Source organism: Panulirus ornatus, chromosome 27 (assembly GCF_036320965.1).
Source record: "Panulirus ornatus isolate Po-2019 chromosome 27, ASM3632096v1, whole genome shotgun sequence".
NCBI classification, from domain to species: Eukaryota; Metazoa; Arthropoda; class Malacostraca; order Decapoda; family Palinuridae; genus Panulirus; species Panulirus ornatus.
In genome coordinates, this window is record NC_092250.1 from 3,531,581 (window position 1) to 3,554,857 (window position 23,277).

Below are 23,277 nucleotides of genomic sequence, written 5' to 3' on the forward strand. Positions count from 1 at the left end.
ATTTAACCAACACACAGGGGAAAAAATCGTGTGCATTTGTGGAGGAGATGACCAACAAACATGGACGCCCCGGCTCGGTGATGGCTTCACTTGACATTTCAAGTTTATACACAAACATCCAGGTCGATGAAACAACGTTTGGATAAACATTTCTTTAATCGTTCTGAAACAGTTTATTGTTACTTGCCAAAAACAGATGGTCAGAATGTTTTGATAATTGATGGCAGACACTTTCATTTCCTGTGTAGCATCAAACTGGATCTATTAATAGATCGATGGATCAAGAGAGCACAACCCCCTCTTAGCAAAAGCTTCGTTTCCATGTATTTGATTGGTGTTACCGGACTCCACCTCCACCTCGATATTACGCCGCGAGGGAAAAGTAACTTTTGGCGAAACTTTATCATCGTCAGTTGAAACAGAGAACAGTCTTGTCAACGAGCTTCTCGCTTCTAAGTAGTCCATCCTTTCCCTGCTACTGAGTGTAGCGCAGTGTTAAGCTCCAAGAGATCACAGAAGCCGGTTCCTGGGAGTAACTCTCCCACACGGGGTTGTGGCAGCATCATCATAAATCAGAAAATCTTCTTATCGTTCCATATAGTTGTCAGGTTGTAGAACTCCTCATCATAAACTAACAAAATTATTTTGACATTTGGTTCGTATGAAGGTAAAGATCTCTCCTGAACATCTCGGCGCTGATAAACATAAATATATAAATGTTGCTGCTAAAGTGGAGGCACATACCCAACTGTCCTTCTTAGACACCAACACTGGAGGACAACACTGCAGTGTTTTGCAAAACGTTAATTGAACTATTGGCTAACCTCTTATCTTCCATCCTCTCCAGCAGACGAAATGCTATGAAACATTTTGTATCCTGAGCTGACAATAATGATATTGCTACATTTTCCACTGAGAACTTATGTTGATATGTATCCTTCCTACGTAAATCTTTGGTCAGAAAATTATACAGAGAGAAAATACAATTCCTGGTTTATAACACCATGGATAAATTTATGTCACCGTCGTGTTTACCTTAAGTTAACGCAAGAAATTACATTTTTTCTCGAAACTTTTCGTTCAGGATTTTTCTTATAAGAAAGTACAGTAAACCTAATTGACAAATACCTGAGTGAACTAAGACCAAATAGTAGAACCTACTGAACCTACTGAGCTAACATCACAGTTGACTGAGGACACAACATCATCTGATGTGTCATACACCTGCTTCGACCCGGTTTCTGGTACTGGTTCGTCTCAGTTGAGTCCTGCTTCAAATAGTAAATCTGGCTGTTCAACACAGTTGGGTACTCCCTCTGGTAAAATAATTTTCTCTGTATTCCATAAAACACACATTTGTCTTGTGTATGTACTGACTCAATCGATCAATTATCACAAGTAAGAACTGGTTACGGAAATGTGGTGTAATGCAGAGATCCGGGACACGCCTGCTGAAGTCCCGACACACGCGTAACCGAAGCTGTTCCGAACGTTCGGTTTATACCGATTGAGATATAAGGTTCGGTACGGCATCAAGCTGCTGTGTCTCTGACTTCGTCTACGACTTTACATATGCAGAACCTTTGCGAGGCTTCAACGACGCCAACCGTTAATGTAGCTATAGAATATAGATGTTGTGTCTCGCCTGACCAAGTCATTCTTACGTAATGTGTTTAAAGCAACAAACTTAGAATTATGGACGAATCTTAAAGAAAGGATTCATGTGTTTCAACTAGTTGTGGTCGCTTCGTCATACGAGGACATACATGCGATCGAATGAATCTGCAAACATCTAATTATGGTTTGGGTAAAGTAGGTCTGGCAAGTCTCAAGGTGTTACGTTCATATTCCAAATCTTTAAGTTTTGTATCAGCCGAGGACAACACTGCTTCACGTGAACACAACATGATGATGACACTTGAATTCTTGTTGGGTAATTATTGGTCAAACGAGATGAAACAAATTCAGACTCTCGCATAATGGCTATTACTCTCCCTTGATTATCCTTGATTACAGAGTAATTATCTAATGATGTGACACTAATGGTTTAAAAGCAGAATTATTTCATCTTTATACAGCAATTACCTTTACCCTTCCACAGACTGTTACCTCCTACATGATAATCTCAAACACTAACATTCCGCTGACATCCTTCAAGCAGACACACGTATGCTTGGCTTGCGCTTGCATGGGCTCTTGTTTCACAGACACAGCCGATACTCTCATAACTGTAATCGTCGGCTACATCGTTGGGTTGGTTGGCAGGGAACACTGGGCTTATTCTCCGGCTGGAATGATCATGTTAATCATCTCCACAAAGCAGCGCCAGATGACTTCCCATTGTGGAGGGAGAGAGGCGCACCACCAGCGTGGGGAGTGTGGCTCATGTAGCGCGCGATACACTCGCCCGATTTAAACTTGCATTACGAGAATATCTTGCAAATGAGGAGCAGAGCAGAGCTGAGACGCTCGGGAGAAACTAACAATGGATACCTCGAGAAAGTTCGGGAGTGAGATAAACTGAATGCAGCTCACATGTTGTGAGTCAACTCATAAAACTTCTGTTTCCTGAATGTTAAATTATTTCCGCACTTCCTGATGTAGCTCATGATGTCCATACCAATATACATGAAACATTTGAATAATATTTTCGTTACGTCTCTTGGGTTCGTAAAGCTGTGAAACGTATCGATATGAACCGGAAAACAAACCAGAGGGTTTGTGAAGCTTCCAGCTGAGCTATGTAATGCACTTCCTTCACAAGCATGATTATTGCTATATCCTTGCTTACACTTCATGCTTGTAACTTTGCATGATGATGATTGTTGTGAATGATATCTATGTTACTTCTGACAGAGTGAAATGCAGACTACCTCAGTTGTAACAAGCTGCTGCCTTCACCTGTGGTTGGCTGGTTGGTTATTTGGGCTTTTAACCTGTCATCTGCCACAACCATTCAGACCGTCAACATCACATTATTGTGAAAAATAAGAATAGATTAGGAACACCAACGTAACCATTGAGACAATTTGCTCTTAGTTTTTATGACAACAGCAGCCGTCATCATTGTTATTATCATTATTATTATTATTATTATTATTATTATTATTATTATTATCATTATTAGTATCATTAATAATAGCATCATTATCTTCATTTTTATTATATCGTAATAATAACAACAATAATAATAATAATAATAATAATAATAATAATAATAATAATAATAATAACAATAATAATAATAATAATAATAATAATAATAATAACAATAATAATAATAATAATGATAATGATAATAATAATAACAATAATGATAATAATAACATTAATAACAGGCAATCTTCAACAGCTGACACCTAATGTTATCATTTTTAATTTCAATTAAAGAATAAAATTCAGATCCAATTTGGCTGCAGCAGATCCTGGTAATTACGAGAATCCAATTTCAGGATCAACGTTATTTCTCTCTGGGAAACAAGAGATTATTATCTCGTTTGCCTCTTGAAAAAAAGACGCTTTTACTTTGTATAGTGAGGCTATATCTGTATGATCCTGGCTTTTGATTACTAGGGGTTTTGTGGGAACTTATTTATTTTATATATATATATATATATATATATATATATATATATATATATATATATATATATATATATATATATATATATATATGATGCCTCTATAAATGATCTTAAACATTTCATTATAAGTCTATGTATACAATGGTTCCGAATGCCAGACAGACACACGGAAAATATGAGTTTGTGATAATTCACACAGTCGAGGACGCTTCTCACACCAACATATCATGAATCAAAGTTGTGAAAGAGAAATTCTTTTCTTGCCGGGGGTCCCAAACCTCCTCTTTCTTCAGAACTTGAGGTTTTTAAGATAAAAGCAAAAATACGTAAAACTGTGGGTTTCAGGAAGGCGCGCACGAACCGCCATCTTTTTTTTTTTTTTTTTCGCCTCCAGAGCGAGGGTAACTCTTCTAAATAAAAAATATTAGGTTTCCAGGTGCAGCCTATATTCCCCACGTCCATATTAGTTAAAGGTATATCAAAGCTCTTAAAAAAAGCATGAAGCAATACGCAAAAATAACTTCCCAACTCTGAAATTGAAATTAATGTACTTCCCTTCCACTCCTGATGGTGTAAGAACAGGATATATTTGTAGTTAAGATGATAATTCTGTGAGAAAATTGGCCTTGTATTTCTTGAGTGAATTATGACAAGTCTTAAAGCTGAGGAGGAGCCACGAGTGTTGGCTGGAATGAAGTAGAGAAGTTTATACTTTATGTTTGTACGAATATAACCTGATCTTACGGGTACTGCTCGGTAGGGGACGACCTCCCTCCTCCCTGCCTGCCTGCCTGCCTCATGTCCTTATCTGTAACGTAAACATTGTTGTGTTTTTGTCTTTGTTTTTGTTGTAGTTGTTACAGTGATTGTCCCTCTCCTGAGTGGTCCCTGCTGCAAATGTACTCGTAAGATTTACAGTAAGATACTCTCTTTCCTGTACGTTTATCCTCTCTCTCTCTCTCTCTCTCTCTCTCTCTCTCTCTCTCTTCCCTTCTTTATACTGCTTCAGCTCAGCTCAAACTACATAGTTTTCCCCACAATCCTTACCTCAGGTCGAGTGGTAGGAGAGCAAGTTCATGTCAAGCCGGATACTTGGCCGGGTTCGGTTCCCAAGCCCGCCCACCCACCCACACACACACACACACACCTACCCACACACACACCCACACACATACACACACACACACACACACACACACACACACACACACACCTACCCACACACACACCCACACACATACACACACACACACACACACACACACACACACACACACACATACTGTATCCACTGTAGCCGGTGTTACAGGCTGAAGACATACGTAATTTTATGCCTGACTTTATCCCTTCGTCAGCGTACTTGCACCTCCCAGCTGGTGTATTACAGGAGACATGTGAGCAACTTTACCGTAACATCTCTACCCATCTTCCCCTCGTCTCATGTGTGTTACCGGACTCCGCCAGATTGTGGTTATACCGAGAGTGAAAAGTCATCTTCGGCAAGTCTGTATCATCATCGTCTGATGATGGAAGTGAATACTCTCTCGTCCACCAACTTCGCATTCCAAAGCATAGCGCAACACTGAAGAGAGAGAGAGAGAGAGAGAGAGAGAGAGAGAGAGAGAGAGAGAGAGAGAGAGAGAGAGAGAGAGAGAGAGAGAGAGAGAGAGAGAGACTATACGTAACTCAGGGGCAGTTCCATATCCACTTTAAATCATTCCACAATGAAAGCTTTTACCAGCATTTAGAAATCTCGTCTCCTCGTCATAAGAAGTTAAAACCTTTCCAAAGTAGTTTTCTTTTCATGCTACCATGTATGTTCCTCGTGTGGTCATGTGTTGCTCTTGAAGACATCATTTCACATATCATTTTCTTTTTCTTCACTTTTGGGTTCGTGTGAAAATCTGGCCAGTTCTTCCTCCTATTTCTAGAAGTTAATCTTCCTCAACTTTTCTGTTTTCCTTTCTTTCACAGTATCATATTATTCATCATATATCACTTCGTGTATATATATATATATATATATATATATATATATATATATATATATATATATATATATATATTACGATTCTATCATTATGATTATTATCATTATTATTATCATACATAATTCTCATTCTCAATAAATGCATCTCAGTATTCTCTCTCATGCCATATAACTTAGAAATTATTAAACAAGGTATTTGTATTATTTGTAAGAAGAGAAAAATATAAATCTAAATTTTCTTTGCACCTCACCCAACCAACCAACCAGCCAGCTAACCAATCAATCAACCAACCACCGCTGCTGCCAAACTTCGCTTGGACCACACTGACACACGGGCGTCCTACAGCAAAACATAACACGGGTTTGTTATGCTGGCCATGGGAGGCAGTGACGTCATCAGTTGGGAGGTGAGCTGGGCAATAGCACAACTAGCCAACTGCCTGGTGTGAAGCTCCGCCCCCTACCGTGACGTCACCCAACTCGGTCGGCGGAGCAACACTCCCTTATGACATGCTGTTGGCACCACTGGCCTCGCATACTTCACGCCGGCCTGATGAAGCTTGACACACACACACATACGGACGAAGAGGATACAAAATGATCATATGATGATAATGGTCTTGGAAGATGTCATTTCTTGATAAAGACAGCGCATTAAACACACTGACTAATATTAGATTATATGGCGTAGCCAAATATGTACATTTCAGATTAGAAAACAGAAAATATAAGAAGTAACGACCAGAAGGAAGAGGACGAGAATCCCTCTCTCCTTGCATGTCTTTCGTGCCTTCTTATGTGTGTGTGTGTGTCTGTGTGTGTGTGTGTGTGTGTGTGTGTGTGTGTGTGTGCATATACTGCTTCCTTCATATATGTTCCAATTCATGATTTCTGTCACTTCTTCAGCCAAGTGTGTTTTAGTTGTCATTTCATCTATATAATCTCGTATTTCATTGTTACATATTCTTCTTCTGTTATCCCATTTGTATCATACAGTCGCTTCTGTTTTTTGTGTCTTGTGTTTTGTATAATTTTTTTTTCACGTAGGTTGTAATTCTTATTTACTGTCATTACTTATGTTTTCTTGGATCTTCTGTGTTTCCTGTAATTCTTCTGTTTGTTTGTTCTTGTTTATGTTACGACAATTATCTGTCGACACTTCCTTCACATTTTTGTATTCAGTGTTGCCAGGGTTTTCTTCATTATATATTTCTTTTTTTTCATTAGTTAGTTGTGCAAAGTTACGATTTCTTATCTCGTGTAAGTAATTGTCGCATGTAACTTTATCAGTAATCATTATTGATCATCAAGTGAGACTTTCTTCACGTGACTCAAACTAAATAAATCACTTCAAATTTCGCGGAACTTCCTCCCAGCGACGGTGGAGGAGGCGAGGTTGGAATAGCGAGTCACAAGACAGGGTCGCTGCGCTGACCAGGGCTGGTGTCGTCACGGTGGGGGGGCGGGGCCTGACACCAGGCTGTTGTCTGGTTGTGTCATTACCTCCCCCCCCCCCCCCCCCCATGACGTGTTCCCGCCAGAGCCCGCACCATATCCACGTCCTATGACTTACTGTTCATCACCCGTATCCACACACTTTACTGTGCCCGCCCGCCTGGCTGCCACTTAGGGTTTATTATGTGTGTGTGTGTGTGTGTGTGTGTGTGTGTGTGTGTGTGTGTGTGCTTATCGTCTGTGTTCCTGTAAGCACAGCTTCGTCTCTGTCCATGTGTTTCTTGCCTCGGCATCTATTTTCCTCTGTATACTTTACATAATGAACTTTTCTTTGATCTTTTAACCCTTTTTTGATATATATATCTTTCTGTAGCTGTAGCACATTTTCATCATAATTATATGTTAATTTGTAGTTATACTGATGATGTATTTCTCTCGTACGATTCAATCCATGTTACCTGAGTTTTTGTTTTACATTTGTGTTTTCTGATATGTTTTCTCAGCTTCTTTTTGCCTCGCTGTTTCTCCCCTTCATAACACACAGCCTCTCTTCTTCTTCCACCTTGAACCACGAAAAACAAACCTTTCTTCACGTCCAGGTTACGTGGGTCATCATGACCAACTCTCATGAGACACTTCCCACACGCTGAAAGGCATAGGTCACCCGTCGTTATACTGACTGACCTCTGGCTGGATAGTATCAGGTCACAGTGAGGAACAGATGAATAGCTGGGTGGGGGGTGGGTCAGCTTCCCAGCCAGTCAATCACCAGGGAGGGCCAGACATTACTCGTTATGACCTCGGTGATTGATGTCGGACCTCTGTCAACGAGCCGGGGGTGCAAGTTGTTATTGTCGTTAAACAGTGATAATTCGCGTTGAATGTGTCACTGCCCTCGACATTAGCAACGGAATAGTGGATGAGGAATCTTCCTTAACTGGTGAAAAGGCAGATAATGGATTTCCAGGCTAATTGGGCAGGGTTGCCAAATCAGGAGCTAGAATCTCTTGTGTGTCAGCTAACCAGTAAGATTGGCATCTCGACTTTTCACATCGTAGTGCGTCACAGATCCAGCTGATATCTGGTACATATTCATGTTTCGAGTCTTATCTTCCACGTGTGTGACCTGTAGGTGTGTTGGTCTCTGGCTACTTCTCCAAGTAATCATATTCATTCCCATCATCGCCTTTGGCATAATTTCAAGACGTACAGGATTTTCTCTTTATCCTTAACTGAATGGCTAGTGTGAGAAATTAATAGATAGACAGATAAATAGGTAGATAGATAGATAGATAGATAGATAGACAGATAGATAACTGAAGGAAAACCTTAGATAACGTTCACATTTACTATCTCTCACCAGGTGGTGCCGTGTGCGGACCTTCAGGTAGGACGTTCACCACCTGTGGTAGGGATCGACGTACTCCAGCTCAAACCAGATCCTTAGAGTCTCATCTCAGTGTGAAAATCGAACTAGAAAACAGCATTGGTTCACTTGGTCAAAGACGAACCACAACCCTCACGCATTGAATGATTTTGCATTCAGTAAGATCTCCTTGGAAACTTGGTTTCTCAAAGAAAGTGTATGTATGAGTTCTGAGAGCGAAGATATAAATGAATGCGAAGTTATAAGTGCAAAATAAAGACCTGGTGAAGGTAAATGAATAAAAGGAACAACTGACATTACGAAGATGGCCATCAACGTGGTGATCCCTCTGCTCATCCCTCTGGAGGAGAACCTCTACAACGGTGAGTACCACTGGAGGAGAACCTCTGCAACGGTGAGTACCACTGGAGGAGAACCTCTACAACGGTGAGTACCACTGGAGGAGAACCTCTACAACGGTGAGTACCTCTGGAGGAGAACCTCTACAACGGTGAGTACCACTGGAGGAGAACCTCTACAACGGTGAGTACCACTGGAGGAGAACCTCTACAACGGTGAGTACCTCTGGAGGAGAACCTCTACAACGATGAGTACCACTGGAGGAGAACCTCTACAACGGTGAGTACCACTGGAGGAGAACCTCTACAACGGTGAGTACCACTGGAAGAGAACCTCTACAACGGTGAGTACCACTGGAGGAGAACCTCTACAACGGTGAGTACCACTGGAGGAGAACCTCTACAACGGTGAGTACCTCTGTGGCTTTACTACCATTGATCGAGGTCCCAGGGACGACCTGATCACCTCACCCACTTTACTATACCAAAGATCCGGATTCAAAGGCCGACTTGACCATCTCCCTTCCAATATCTTGCCGGTAGACTAAAGGTGAGAGTCTTGTATGAGCTGACGACGCTGAGAAGGTTTTCGTAAGGTAGTTCTTACGGATGTGGTGACCAGAAGGAAGTAGAGACAATGATAGGAGTAGTAGGAACATGAATAGATCTTTGGAAAGTCATCCAAAGTACTCTAGTATCAATCAATTCGCCAGGGCTTGAGGAAAACAAATATATTGTGGAAGAGAAGCTACTGGGAATCTAGAAACGTATTATGGAAATAAAGTTCATGTGTTGGAGAAGAGAAATAAAGTGAGTGTCAGTAGATCAGGATATATTGGATGTAAAGAGGAAGCTAAATATACATCAAGGACACTTACCATATTCGGCAGCCTTGAGGATCTGTTTTCTGTGATGTAAGTGGGATTTCAGAAAACGCAACATGATTGGATGGGGTAACGTATTCAAAAATTTTGAGCTCTGCCGACTTGCATTTTAGGATAACTGGAGGGAGAAAAGAGAGAAAACAAATAATGACTTTGTTTCGAGTTTTGATATGACTATAGTTTAATGATTGAATTGGGAGATTGTAACTAGAAGTTACGCTAGGTAAATAGTTAATCCAAATCTTGAACTCATGGTTTACAGTGAGAAACTGAACAGAATATATTAAAAAAGTAGAGGCAAATAATTTTACCTCGTCTTCAGCAAAGTTATCAAAGTGTAAGGTATCTAATTTCACTGTGAAGTTATCAAAAACAGTTTACAAATCAGAGACGCATCATCGGTACTGCGCGTCCGAGGCTAACTAACCTGCAGTCAGCTGAAAGACGTATCATCAAACATCAGTTGTGGTGGAGTGGACAGTGTTCACGCACCCTTGACGTGCCACCCCCTGAGCAAAGCCTCTAGTTTCAGCTCAGTAGCTGTGCACAGTAGGACCGCTGAGGAAGAGTAAACAAATTAGTTCTTCTTGAACCTAAACTTTATCATTACTCTCAAAAGTCTAGTATCATATCAATGCCTTAACTATGATGTAATGTTTGATGTTAACTATCAACTATGAGGAGATGGATGTCAGTAGCTATCATTGATACACATTATGGAAAAAAAATCATAGAGCGCCGTCGTAACAGAAAGAGAACAGTAAAGTTTCTATCTGTGTATTATATGATGAGTTTTGTTCATATTCATTTTAGTTTTTCACTCAGTGTTTGTCAGTTTACTTCCGTACAGTAAATTGTATAAGTCTACCATAAATTTCATTTTCTTTAAGCGCTCATTGATTTTTCAAAGAAAATGAAAATAAAATGAAATTCTGTGGGTAACTAAAGAAAATGTTCCCACTCGTATAAACTATCACGTACAGACTTTACAAAAATAGACTTAAAACCAAAATTGATATTGATTATCAAGACGCAGGTAGATAGTTACTTCTTATGCTCCCACAATGCATTAATATTTAAATTTTTCCATGATTTTTCTACCTTTTTGTCCATGTTCTACTGTGGAAGTGTAGAATGTAGAGGTATCATATACATATATATTTCACAAAGAAAATGAAAAATAAAGTTGGCTGTAATAATACTTCCCGTGTAAGTCTCTTGGAACAGTAAACTATTAAAATATATCATGTAATGCTCAAAACACATGAGGTTATCTGGAAGCCAAGTTGAAGTGGATGACTAGGTAGTTGATAGTTTTTACCTGTGTTGTGGACACAGGTAGAAATACTGTAATGAAACAAGTACATATTGATAATGTTCAATATCTCTCATGGTTTCATGCCCACGGCCGCTAACATTATTTTCATAGCCGCTTGACACGATAATGCAACTTGTTTGCTTTCACTGTCACTACTTTTCTCTGTGATTTTTACTATCATTGCCACTGTTATGATGATAATGTTCCCTGTTACAGAAACACAGATCTTCACTCGTACTATTAAATTTAACTTTCTGTAAAACAGCTCTTTTATAATTGGTAAGTAAACATGATTTTTTTTTATTACGTTTCAATATTCCATTATCAGAACAAATATTTAATAAGATCTTTTTTGCGTGTATCAAAGTCTGAAGAGAGCCAGCATTATTCTGTTATGCACTTCACTTAATGATTAATACAGTCACAGTTTTGTTGTGATATTTGCTGTTTGCAGTGCCTCTGTATGGCAGTGATGATGATGACAGGTTTGGTGAAGCTGTTAGTTAAGCTAGAAATAGTTAGGTCTAATGATGCAGTTTGTAGTAGCGAGTGGGTTAATTGCTATTAGGGTAACATCTTATTCACAAATCTCATCAAGATTTATAAGCTGTTTCTATGTAATGGCACTGGTGACACCCAGCCATAAAATGGGGATCTACCCCACATGTACCCAGGGCCGTCCATCAAGACATTGATAACAATTAATGTGAGTAATTGCTACAATTACTTCAGTGTTGCAAGTGTGTACGAGACAGATGCTCGATACAATATTTTGTGGTTATATAGAATGTTGGCACCATCGCTTGATCTCACTGATACTGTCTTCACAGGGTCGAATTATGTACTTCACACAGTCGAATTGTTCACAGGGTCGAATCATGTACTACACAGGGTCGAAATATGTACTTCACAGGGTCGTATTATGTATTTCACTGGGTCATGTCATGTACTGTTTACACAAGCATATAGCTGCATCTAACGACGTCTTGTATTGTGTTCAGGAGTGGCAGTAACAGCTGAATTTCTCATTGTTGTTCTCGGCATCGACACAGGAGTGGAAGCTTCCTCCGCTACCCATATATTACCTCCCGTGCTCCCCCCACCACACTGTGTCACCCACACATGTCCTGGTCACCGTATTTCCATAAAATGGATCAAAAGACAAACTGCTGCATTTCACTGTATTAGTTTTTTTTCTGTGATCTACGGCACTGAATGGGAAAGGGTAAGTACGAGTGAATATTGAATAATATTTTATCCATATTTCACATACCCTGACGACAGGTATAGAGTTTTGATGAATTAATACTTAATGAATGGCTTAAATATCCAGGATAATGTTGTTAAATGGGGTACCATACGATGGATATGTAAACGATAATGCAACAGGCAGCTAGAAATAAATCAATTTATTAACACTTGATGAAATCAACACATCACACTACAATACATGTGATTGTATAATGTATTAATGAGTCTTATATGATGGGCACAAACACTGTATTGATGTCCTAAGTATTAGAAAAATCTTTCAATACAAATAAGCAGTCAGACAGTTTGAGTGCTTGCATTATAACAATCCACACAATTCATTCATGAGGAAGACCATACACACAAATATCTTGCATGCATACGTTTGCAGATCCAGTTGCAGTAATATATCCACAATGACAAAGACACAAAGTTATACAAAGGAATTAATCGGTGACTAAGTAAACATTACCAGTGTTGAGATACATATGGTACACAGTTTTGGACACTATAGTAGTGAACAGTGTAGGTACGTCATGTATAAAGGTAGTGTGTACTAACTTACCTCCTACGCCAAGTGTTATGGCGCATACGTTGTTAATATAATTGATTCTACGCACAATGTAATTCCGTTTTACACACAATGTAATTCTATTTTACCCAAGTAACATCACTAATTATAACCAGACACTATGATAAGATTCTTATCACAACCACACAAGTATAATCATATATTTAATTACAATATTGTCGACTGTATAATATTACATCATTAGAATCCATTGTCTGCAAAGATCATATACGACCCAGTTACTCTGTTCATATGCCCAACATGAAAATTGAGACTGCTATACATATAGGAAACTATACCTATTTAATATAAATAATCTATATGGATGCAGGTAAACGATTGGTCAAGATCTGTGGCTACGTCCGCAGAAGCAAACATGACGAGGTAGTGAAACACGGCTGGTGCCGACCGTAGACTTATTCACGTTTTCTTCCACTGGTGAGGCTAAACTGTGACATTATCGCAATGATCTGTATCCTTTATTCGGCTTTATAGCACGATTATAGTTCATGAAGACAACCTACTAGTATGCTAGTATATTATGCACTACTCTTTACCATGTTTGTGGGGTACACACTATTCTACCATTCGACATTATACAATACTAAATCTCTCTAATTTACTGTACCTCCAAATGCGCTACCTACCAGGACCATCGCTTCCTATATATACATACATATACATATATATATATATATATATATATATATATATATATATATATATATATATATATATATATATATCCTACATGCTACCCTACTATCTATACCATATACTGTACATTAAACCCCAGGGTCGTGACAGACGTTACAGCCTGTTTTAAGATAACATTGGTCATGAGAGAAGAACTTTGTTCTTCATGCTGTGGGTCGCTGCAACATGAACGTCCCACACACCCAAGAGTTGTGGAGCGAGTGAGGTCCAGCGCTCTGTTGATTGGAATGTTAATTCCGAGTTTAATTTCCACTTGTGGTGATGCATCGCTCTCGCTTCTCGTGGATTTTCTTCGTTTAACTTAATTGGTTTTGGTTTCATTTTGGTAAAGTATTTGAGAGGAAGAAAAAGAATCGAATCAGAAGAATGTATTGTGGTTGAATGTTTGGTGTTTATTGATGGTAAAACAGAAAACCACATTAATTTGAGAGTTGTAGAAGTCAAGGTTTCACTTGTTAAACAGATGTTGATTTTTGCTAATATGTTTACCATCATAAGAGCAGACATGTGTTGACTTTCTTGTGAGGTGCCTATTAAAATCACACTCGCTTGCTCCTGATCCTACAAATCATGAGGTTTTCTGTTGCAAAGAAATGCTCTCAGGAAAAAAATCTATCTTGAAGGAACTGTCAATAATGTACCTTTCGCAAAAAATAACAATGATGCGTAACATCTGTGTGTAAAATGAGAGGTTTAACGAACATAAGTCTGTCAGCTCTTCAGGGACACACTCTACTCCTACATTATTCCCGTAAACCAAACCCTCCTGGTGAAACCCACTTGATCATTCTCCCCATCCACTCACTCCACACACACTCCAGTCCACTCAGCCTCTCCACCACCAGTCATTCCCAGATATCGCCGACCTATTGTGATCCCGACCATAAAGGTATCGTTTCTCTCTCACACATTTAACTAGACAATGCATTATCTTGACGACCGAGTCTTAACGCCATCTTCCTGCCCTCAAGCCAGTCAATCCTGTTATCTCCGATGCAGATTCACAGGTTCAGTGTGAGTGGTTCTCCTCAACTCTGACGTATTCTTTATGTGTAAAATACATGTTATTTTCGTTTGAGGGAGACCTTCCAATATCAGGAGAGTCAACAATGGAAATATTAATTATCAAATCAACAATTGATAACGCAATACTTCTGTCGGAATATGTTGGACGATATTATTGAATGTGATGTAAACATAGCAGGATACGTCTTAAATCATTTATTGAAATGATTTCCAGCAACGTGTGTGTAGGGAATATTACAGGGGAAAATGGATGTGAACGAGCAAGGTTTACTGTTAGTTAGAATATATGTTGCAGAGGAATGATTTGATTGCGAAAGTTCACAAATATATCATTCAACGCCTTAAAGAAATTAGAATAAAATCCGTATCTGTGTCGCCGGTTTGGTCGATGTGAATATATGATTCTTTTTCCATCTTCCTAAAGATGATTTTACCGTCTTGGCAGAGAGGATTTAAAAGTTATTTCATTTCAGTGACGAATCTTCGGCTTATGTTTACAATTGCAGACGGTAGGACACACACACACACACACACACACACACACACACACACACACACAAACACACACACACACACACACACACGGACAAAGGAATAGCTGTAAAAGTTCCAGTTCCCTACATAATCTCTGCTCGTATTACAGGAACACCGACCACAATGAATGTCCTCATATATTAGACAAAGACCCGCGAGGTCTTCCCTCTAAGGCTTCCCCTGTATGCAAATGAGACCCTGTCGTCGACTATAGCCACGAGTCTCATGATTACTGTCGCCTGAAACACCAGCGTGAGTTTGGTAATGAGCTTAGACACTGACGGGGTCACAGAAAGATGGAGGGGACCCCTGGCGCAAGTAGGAAATATATATATATATATATATATATATATATATATATATATATATATATATATATATATATATATATATATATATATATATATATATATATATATAAAGTTGCTGTGGTCCATGGGTAAAGAGCTAACCAGTTATCGTAGTCTAGTGAAAAAGAAATAACCAATCATCGTAATCCACTGCTGTAGATTGAGCTAATCTATCACTGTAATCCACTGGTGAGGAGATGATCAATCTAGAGGCGGTTGGGAATAAGGATCTCAGGGCAGGGTAGACAGTCGGTGTCTTGGTGTACGTATCATAACTTATCTATATTTCTCTCCGTCAAATACCACACTCATGAACAACACCGTCATTGTTTTCATCTCCCAACCAGTTTTCTGTTTGTCTGTCAGTCTGTTTATCTGTAAATAAGCCAATCAACCTGTTAGTCTCTCAGTCCTTCTTGCTCTCTCTCTCTCTACTTCTTACTTTCTCTCTCTTTCTCTCTTTTTTTCTCTCAGTACAAACATCGACCTCTTCTCACAACTCCCCATCCTTATCACAGTCCTCGAGGGGTGAACATGATAAGTGGGCTGTGAAGGCTTCACTCTCACGCTGTCAACACTTGTCCTACTTGGTCACTTTCAACGACGTCGGATCCTCCCGGAGGCCAACTCTCAGTGAGACTTTATGGTCGTCCAGTGAATTCGTCCCATTTTTTCTCCGCGGCAGTTCGAAGGAACATATACGTCGGAACCACTTCCTGCCTCCAACATGTGAGTGTACTCTTTTTTCAGCCAAGTCTTGTCTGCAAGATACACTGCAGCACGTATATCTTCTTCTTCTTCTTCTTCTTCTTCTTCTTCTTCTTCTTCTTCTTCTTCTTCTTCTTCTTCTTCTTCACCAGGAACAGCAGATCTGTACGTGTTTCTCTGAGTCAGAGAGACGTGGCAAAAATTTCTTGTTTATGAGGAAGTTATCTGGTGTGGCTTACCAGAGGTGGTGAGCCTGTTCACAGCGTCTTGTGGGTGTAGTTATGTGTCAATTTGATGGTCAGGTACTGATCTGATGGGTACAGTTATCTGCTGGTCTGATGGCCAGGTATTGATCTGATGGGTACAGTTATCTGCTGGTCTGATGGTCAGGTATTGATCTGATGTCCTCGGGTCTAATGGAAATACACTGAATCAGTGTACGACGATTCTGGTAGGAGAAAACACGTCTATCATCATAGTCGTTCATCTTGATGATGGTAAGAGAGCAGCAGCCAATCAGGCACGATGACTCAAACACACACACACACACACACACACACACACACACACACACACACACACACACACATACACCTCCTCCTCCACTGTTGTTAAGGCTCCATGAAACCACCATAATTGAAGGAACCTCCTCTCATGCGTCAGCTGAAGTTGGTGAAAAATATCTATCTGGTGATTGATGGTTATGCAGACATGCTCTCGACGTTGCTTCCCACACCTCCTCCACCTTCTGCTTACTTGCCACTTCCCATCTTCTCTCCGTCTCTATCTTTCTTTCTCCTCTCCCAAGCGTTCATCATCGCCTATCCCTCCTTCTTTCTCCTAGTTTACTCCGTCTCCCTCCTCGCCATTCCTTACATCCCTCCTTCTCCTCCTCTCCCTCAGTTCCCACATTTCACCACCTGTTTCTACTCTGGTCCCCTCCACTTCCCTTCACCAGCCTCTCTCCCTATCCTCTTTATCTTCCCTCCCTCTGTACCCACCAGCCTCCTCAGTCCTTCCCACCTCCTCCCCGTTCTCCTGCCTCGTATCTCCTGGCAGCTCCCACTTCCCCTGGACAATACACCATTTATCACCCTCCTCCTCTCTAGAAGGTAACTAGTGTGTGTGTGTGTGTGTGTGTGTGTGTGTGTGTGTGTGTGTGTGTGTGTGTGTGTGTATGTGTGTATGTGTGAGTGTGTGTACACGTGCTCTATCAGGGTATTATTAGATATTGCTTTATCTTTCAGTCAACTGCAGTTACATACATAACAACAACATGACTAGAATCTCAACTTCCATCCATGTATCGAAAAAGAGTTTGATCTGACCTTCATCTGTCTGGTTCTTCCATGATGTATTGTTGCTAGCTGCTACCTCACGTCTCTCACACGATTCCTGAGACTGAGATGATGGAGGATTGCTATTGATGTGTCTAATGTTCCTACGCAGCAAGTAACATACTGAATGATATCATCAGCAAAAAGCAATGTTTGTTTGGATTCGAAGCGTCTCTACAGAGTTTTGAAACAGTGTTTTAGTCGTGCTTGTAAGTGTTTCGTTAAGGTAAACAACGCGTCTGAAACAGACTCTCCAAGTGTACCGTTGTCGGCCAAAGTTTCTCAGCCTCAGTCAAGCACAACTTATATCTACGTAAAGCAATGACAAACTTCAAGGTTGCCACCTTTTCTCCACGGCGAAGTCTGAGGACCTAATAACGCGGTGTCGCTCGAGGTCTTGCTGTTCTTGCGAAGTATGAGGAAGGGTCAAGGAAGTGAGGTATGAGGAAGGGTCGGGAAGGTGAGGTATGAAGAAGGGTCGGGAAGGTGAGGTATGAGGAAGGCTCGGGAAGGTAAGATGTTAATGCCTTCGAAACCCCCTACGTGAGCGAGACAAGGTCGGGCAGGATGGATGTTAATTCCTTCGTAACTCCTACGTGAGCCACTGGTGTATCTACCGTGTCATTTTCTCTCTTATGGAAGGGTCGGGAGGCCAGTTCTCCACACCCGTCCATCCATGTATCTCCCGTGCTGACACACCTGTATTTTCGTCGGCTTTCACAGAGCAGCAGCTACTGTGGCAGCAGAAAGAAACCACCAAACGTTTTCCTTTGTTGAGAGAACTACAGACACTTTTCGCCAGAGTTTCATCATATATATATATATATATATATATATATATATATATATATATATATATATATATATATATATATATATATATATGTTTGTGTGTGTGTGTGTGTGTGTGTGTGTGTGTGTGTGTGTGTGTGTGTGAAATCACACAAGGTACATTTGCACACAAGGATATGCAAACGCACACAATACATTCCCCTGCAAACACAAATATGATAAATATACACAGAAAAAATAGGGACAGACAGACAGACACAAACCAACGTTTTCAGAAGAAAACGTCTGTGAGGACATGCCATGAGAGTGGTGGATATAACTCCAGTGAAGAGGTCTGGCTCAAGCAGCTGATGGAATAAATATTTTCTGGAGTGAAGGTTTTTGTGTGAGGCAGAGAAAAGGCGGCCATGGCTTACTGCTCCACCCACGCACGGGGAGGACACGCCATGGCTTACTGCTCCACCCACGCACGGGGCGGACACGGGACAATACCTCACACCAGCCATGAATGTCGCACAATATCATTATCTTTTTAAAGTGAAATATATGGAATATCTTCGAGAATATTTGACTGACAAAAAATGTTATATTTTTTCCCCCAAGTAAAACAGAAGATACAGTCCAACTGAAGGAAAAATTATCAATTTTATGATGTAGTTTTTTTTTGAGATATGTGGAAGATCTTAGTGTATTGTACGGTAATATATGAAGGAAATTTCAGGGTAATGTATGAAGGAAGTGTCAAGGTAATGTATGATAAGAGAACTACGTAATGTACGAAGGACGTGTCATGATAATGTATCAAGGAAGTGTCATGGTAATGTATGAAGAAAGATTTAGGGTAACGTACGAAGGAAATGATTGATTGATGTATGAAGGAGGCGTCATGGTGATGTAAGACAGAAATATCAGAGTAATGAAAGAAGGAAATGTCATGATAATGTATGAAGGAAACTTTAGGATTATCTAAAGGAATTGGAGGATAAAGATATCTTTCATTCTAACTTGAGAATTCAAGTTTACGTGTTAGGTTAGGTTAGGTTAGGTTAGGTTAGGTTAGGTTAGGTTAGGTTAGGTTAGGTTAGGTGGGTTGATGGTTAGGTTAGGTTAGGTTAGGTTAGGTTAGGTGGGTTGATGGTTAGGTTAGGTTAGGTTAGGTGGGTTGATGGTTAGGTTAGGTTAGGTTAGGTTAGGTTAGGTTAGGTTAGGTTAGGTGGGTTGATGGTTAGGTTAGGTTAGGTTAGGTTAGGTTAGGTTAGGTTAGGTGGGTTGATGGTTAGGTTAGGTTAGGTTAGGTTAGGTTAGGTGGGTTGATGGTTAGGTTAGGTTAGGTTAGGTGGGTTGATGGTTAGGTTAGGTTAGGTTAGGTTAGGTTAGGTTAGGTTAGGTTAGGTGGGTTGATGGTTAGGTTAGGTTAGGTTAGGTGGGTTGATGGTTAGGTTAGGTTAGGTTAGGTGGGTTGATGGTTAGGTTAGGTTAGGTTAGGTTAGGTTAGGTTAGGTTAGGTTAGGTTAGGTGGGTTGATGGTTAGGTTAGGTTAGGTTAGGTTAGGTTAGGTTAGGTGGGTTGATGGTTAGGTTAGGTTAGGTTAGGTTAGGTTAGGTTAGGTTAGGTTAGGTGGGTTGATGGTTAGGTTAGGTTAGGTTAGGTGGGTTGATGGTTAGGTTAGGTTAGGTTAGGTTAGGTTAGGTTAGGTTAGGTTAGGTTAGGTTAGGTTAGGTGGGTTGATGGTTAGGTTAGGTTAGGTTAGGTTAGGTTAGGTTAGGTTAGGTTAGGTTAGGTGGGTTGATGGTTAGGTTAGGTTAGGTTAGGTTAGGTTAGGTTAGGTGGGTTGATGGTTAGGTTAGGTTAGGTTAGGTTAGGTTAGGTTAGGTTAGGTTAGGTGGGTTGATGGTTAGGTTAGGTTAGGTTAGGTGGGTTGATGGTTAGGTTAGGTTAGGTTAGGTTAGGTTAGGTTAGGTTAGGTTAGGTTAGGTTAGGTGGGTTGATGGTTAGTGCTAGCACGAGCCTGAGCTGGTCAGTTCCTTGCCTGGACAGAACTCAACAATGTACAGACCATTTCATGTTGATCATATCTTGATGTTAAACCAAAGTCTGAAGTGATATCTTAGAGTGACGAGACATTCGAAAAAAAGAAGGATAATCACCTTGAAAGACTGGCTTAGCAGATTGAAAAAACTAACTCAGTTGTTTGTAAAGAAATTCTGAAATGTGTAAGGGTGTTGTACCTCTGTCAAAAAAACGCCATCACAGTTTAAACAATCACATCAAAGTTTAAAAGCCAACGTTGGAGTTTGAAAAGTGACGTTTGGTTTAAGGAGTAACGTTCTTAAATGCAATGTCATATTTTGACATACTAAGCTTGGGTATAAGACACACACGAGGTTAAAAAAAGAACATTAATTTTCGACAGTCACAGTTATGAATGACATTACAGTTTAAAAACCTAAATCACAGTAAGAAATGACATCAGGTTATTTTAAAGGCCACGTCACAGTAGAAGGAAAGAAAGTAATAATGATATGAACGAAAAATCAAAGTTTCGTTTAAGGCCATTTAATCCGGTCTGTGAGCTCAGTCGGATATTGACTCGCATGTACTGGAAGATATTAACTCTAGGCCCGTGCCGTCCGGACACCTTACGGAATATTGCTGCGAGTCTTTTGGAAGAAAGAAAAGCAAGAGAAATTAAAAACTGGAGAAGAGAAAATGATTTTCTACATCAAAGTTTGTCTTCATGTCATCTAAAATAGAACCGGCAATCCTTTTCTAAATTAATGGCAATTTTGGAATCGAATTGTTACCTTTACCGAGTGATTCGCAGTTGTATTTCTTTTTAATGAAGAAAATCTGGCCACAGTAAATTTAGTGAAGTTCATAGATCATTGGGTATAAAAATTTATTACAAATGATTACGAACAAGACTTTCGCACACGTTATGTATATATATATTCTTTTTTTTTTCTTTCAAACTATTCGCCATTTCCCGCATTAGCGAGGTAGCGTTAAGAACAGAGGACTGGGCCTTAGAGGGAATACCCTCACCTGGCCCAATTCTCTGTTCCTTCTTTTGGAAAAAAAAAAAAAAAAAAGAGTAATGTCATTCATCATGTAAAAATGTCTTGATCTTTTTATCCTATCATTATATAACGTAATTCAAATGATCATCATATCAGCATATATGAAATAAAACATTCAGAACAATCATTTTCTTTTGTTTAACAAAGTTGCACATAATGCCGGACGAAACAGACAGTTAAAACATATAACGTCCAATTAAATATCTATCCCACACGTTGATAACCCTCAAACTGACAGGTGAAAACAAGTGTTGTATATTCCACGAGTGTTGTGTGTTGTGAGGAGCGTCGGTGGTGATGTATGTTGTATAAACACTATAATTTGTTTTAGCCAGCGTCATCACATTGGTGACCAGAATGACAGGATCATACATCCTGGTGATCTAAACATATAAGTTTATCATCACTGATGCATTCTGGATGAGCTGGTAAGGAGAGAGGTTTGTGTACTTTCTCTTATATCTTTATCAGTCGTGAGCACCAAGGATCATCCCTTCACAAACATGTTGACAACTGCTTCATATCATACGTTAAGTGTTCCTTCCTACAACTGCCCTCCTTGATAAAGAATTATTTCCTGGTAGCATACATATATATATATATATATATATATATATATATATATATATATATATATATATATATATATATATATATATATATATATATAACCGGGTGAAGTAAAGCCAATATACTTCATTGGTGGGCCGAGCTATTAACAGTCATAACAATAAGATACAATACCTTCAAAGTGTTCACATTTCCACCTTAGTAATCTTACGTCATCGAGTCTAATAACTGTAGAATGCTTCCGGCGTTGTAGGTTATAAACCGTAAGAAACTTATACACTGTAAAGGTGGTATTATCATTAATGGTCTTTAATGGAGCAAGAGAGATTGCTGGTGTGCTTAAAGCCATTACGACTGCAGTAACCAAGCTAAATCACACGCAACCTTAGCCAGAGCTGGAGGCGACGTAGCTATGAGTGTGTTCAACGTATACTTCACACTGCTTCTCCTGGGCTGCTTTCTGTTTCTGTCCGTCTGTCTGTTTGTCTGTCTGCCTGTTTGTCTGTCTGTCTGTTTGTCTGCTAGTCTCTCTATCTTCATTTCTTTCTGTCTTTCTGTCTGTCTGTCTATCAATCTTCTCATCTCTCTTCTTTTCTCTCTCTTTCTCTCACCTGCTCGTGTATTTGGTACATATATACGTAATTGTATCCTTACAAACACATCCCAGGGAGAGCAGGCAAGCCGTAAACACTGTTTGTATTCTGTGGTGGGCAGAGCCGAGAGATCAGGGCGCCGCACACCAGCCAGAGGAAATCAACGCCACCAGTATGTTGGATGGCGAACACTGTGCCATTTTACCGTGCTGACCAAACTTGGTTCTCAGTACGTACGTGTCTGTTAGATGCCGTATTATAACTGTCGAATGAAATATCTATTTGTCTATCAACCTGCCACTGTTAGGAAAGTCATATTCAGCCTGAGGATGACAGAATTAATTCTGTAACTCATTTATATAACTCGAAATGAAAAACTTTTGGCCGTAAACAGCAACAAACATTTTGATAACAGCGGCAGTGTACTGGTAACAATGTGGCGATGTGTTCGAGTCTCTCTCTCTCTCTCTCTCTCTCTCTCTCTCTCTCTCTCTCTCTCTCTCTCTCTCTCTCTCTCTCAGTAAGCCAGGACTTAAGCGGCTGTCTAATTCCCCTCTCTAGCCCGAGGTGGTGTTCCTCCTTTCTGGTTCACATGCGCGAGGGTTACTGAACTCCAGTCCATCAAAACACCACAGCTGACCACGACTCTTGATCTTCAGTCTTAGATTTTTTCTGCCGTTGTCTTCACACACTCGACCTACTAATGCCAAATTCTCACTCAAATGTCTCGTAGGTTAATGGTTATTCCTTACTAACTTATGATTATGAAATTGTATAGTGTAGGGAAGAAGC

At 39.9% G+C, this 23,277-nt stretch overlaps 1 protein-coding gene across 2 annotated transcripts in view; it reads left to right on the top strand.

Moving 5' to 3' along the window:
• LOC139757549 (putative neural-cadherin 2) overlaps window positions 1–23,277 on the top strand; it is a 90,967-nt gene that overhangs the window by 31,850 nt on the left and 35,840 nt on the right. For both annotated transcript variants that reach the window (XM_071678139.1, XM_071678138.1), the window contains exons 2-3: window positions 8,393–8,461; window positions 8,688–8,778. In XM_071678139.1, the coding sequence (XP_071534240.1) occupies window positions 8,721–8,778 (58 nt within the window). In that variant the 5' untranslated portion in view covers window positions 8,393–8,461; window positions 8,688–8,720. The remainder of the gene's footprint in view (window positions 1–8,392; window positions 8,462–8,687; window positions 8,779–23,277) is intronic.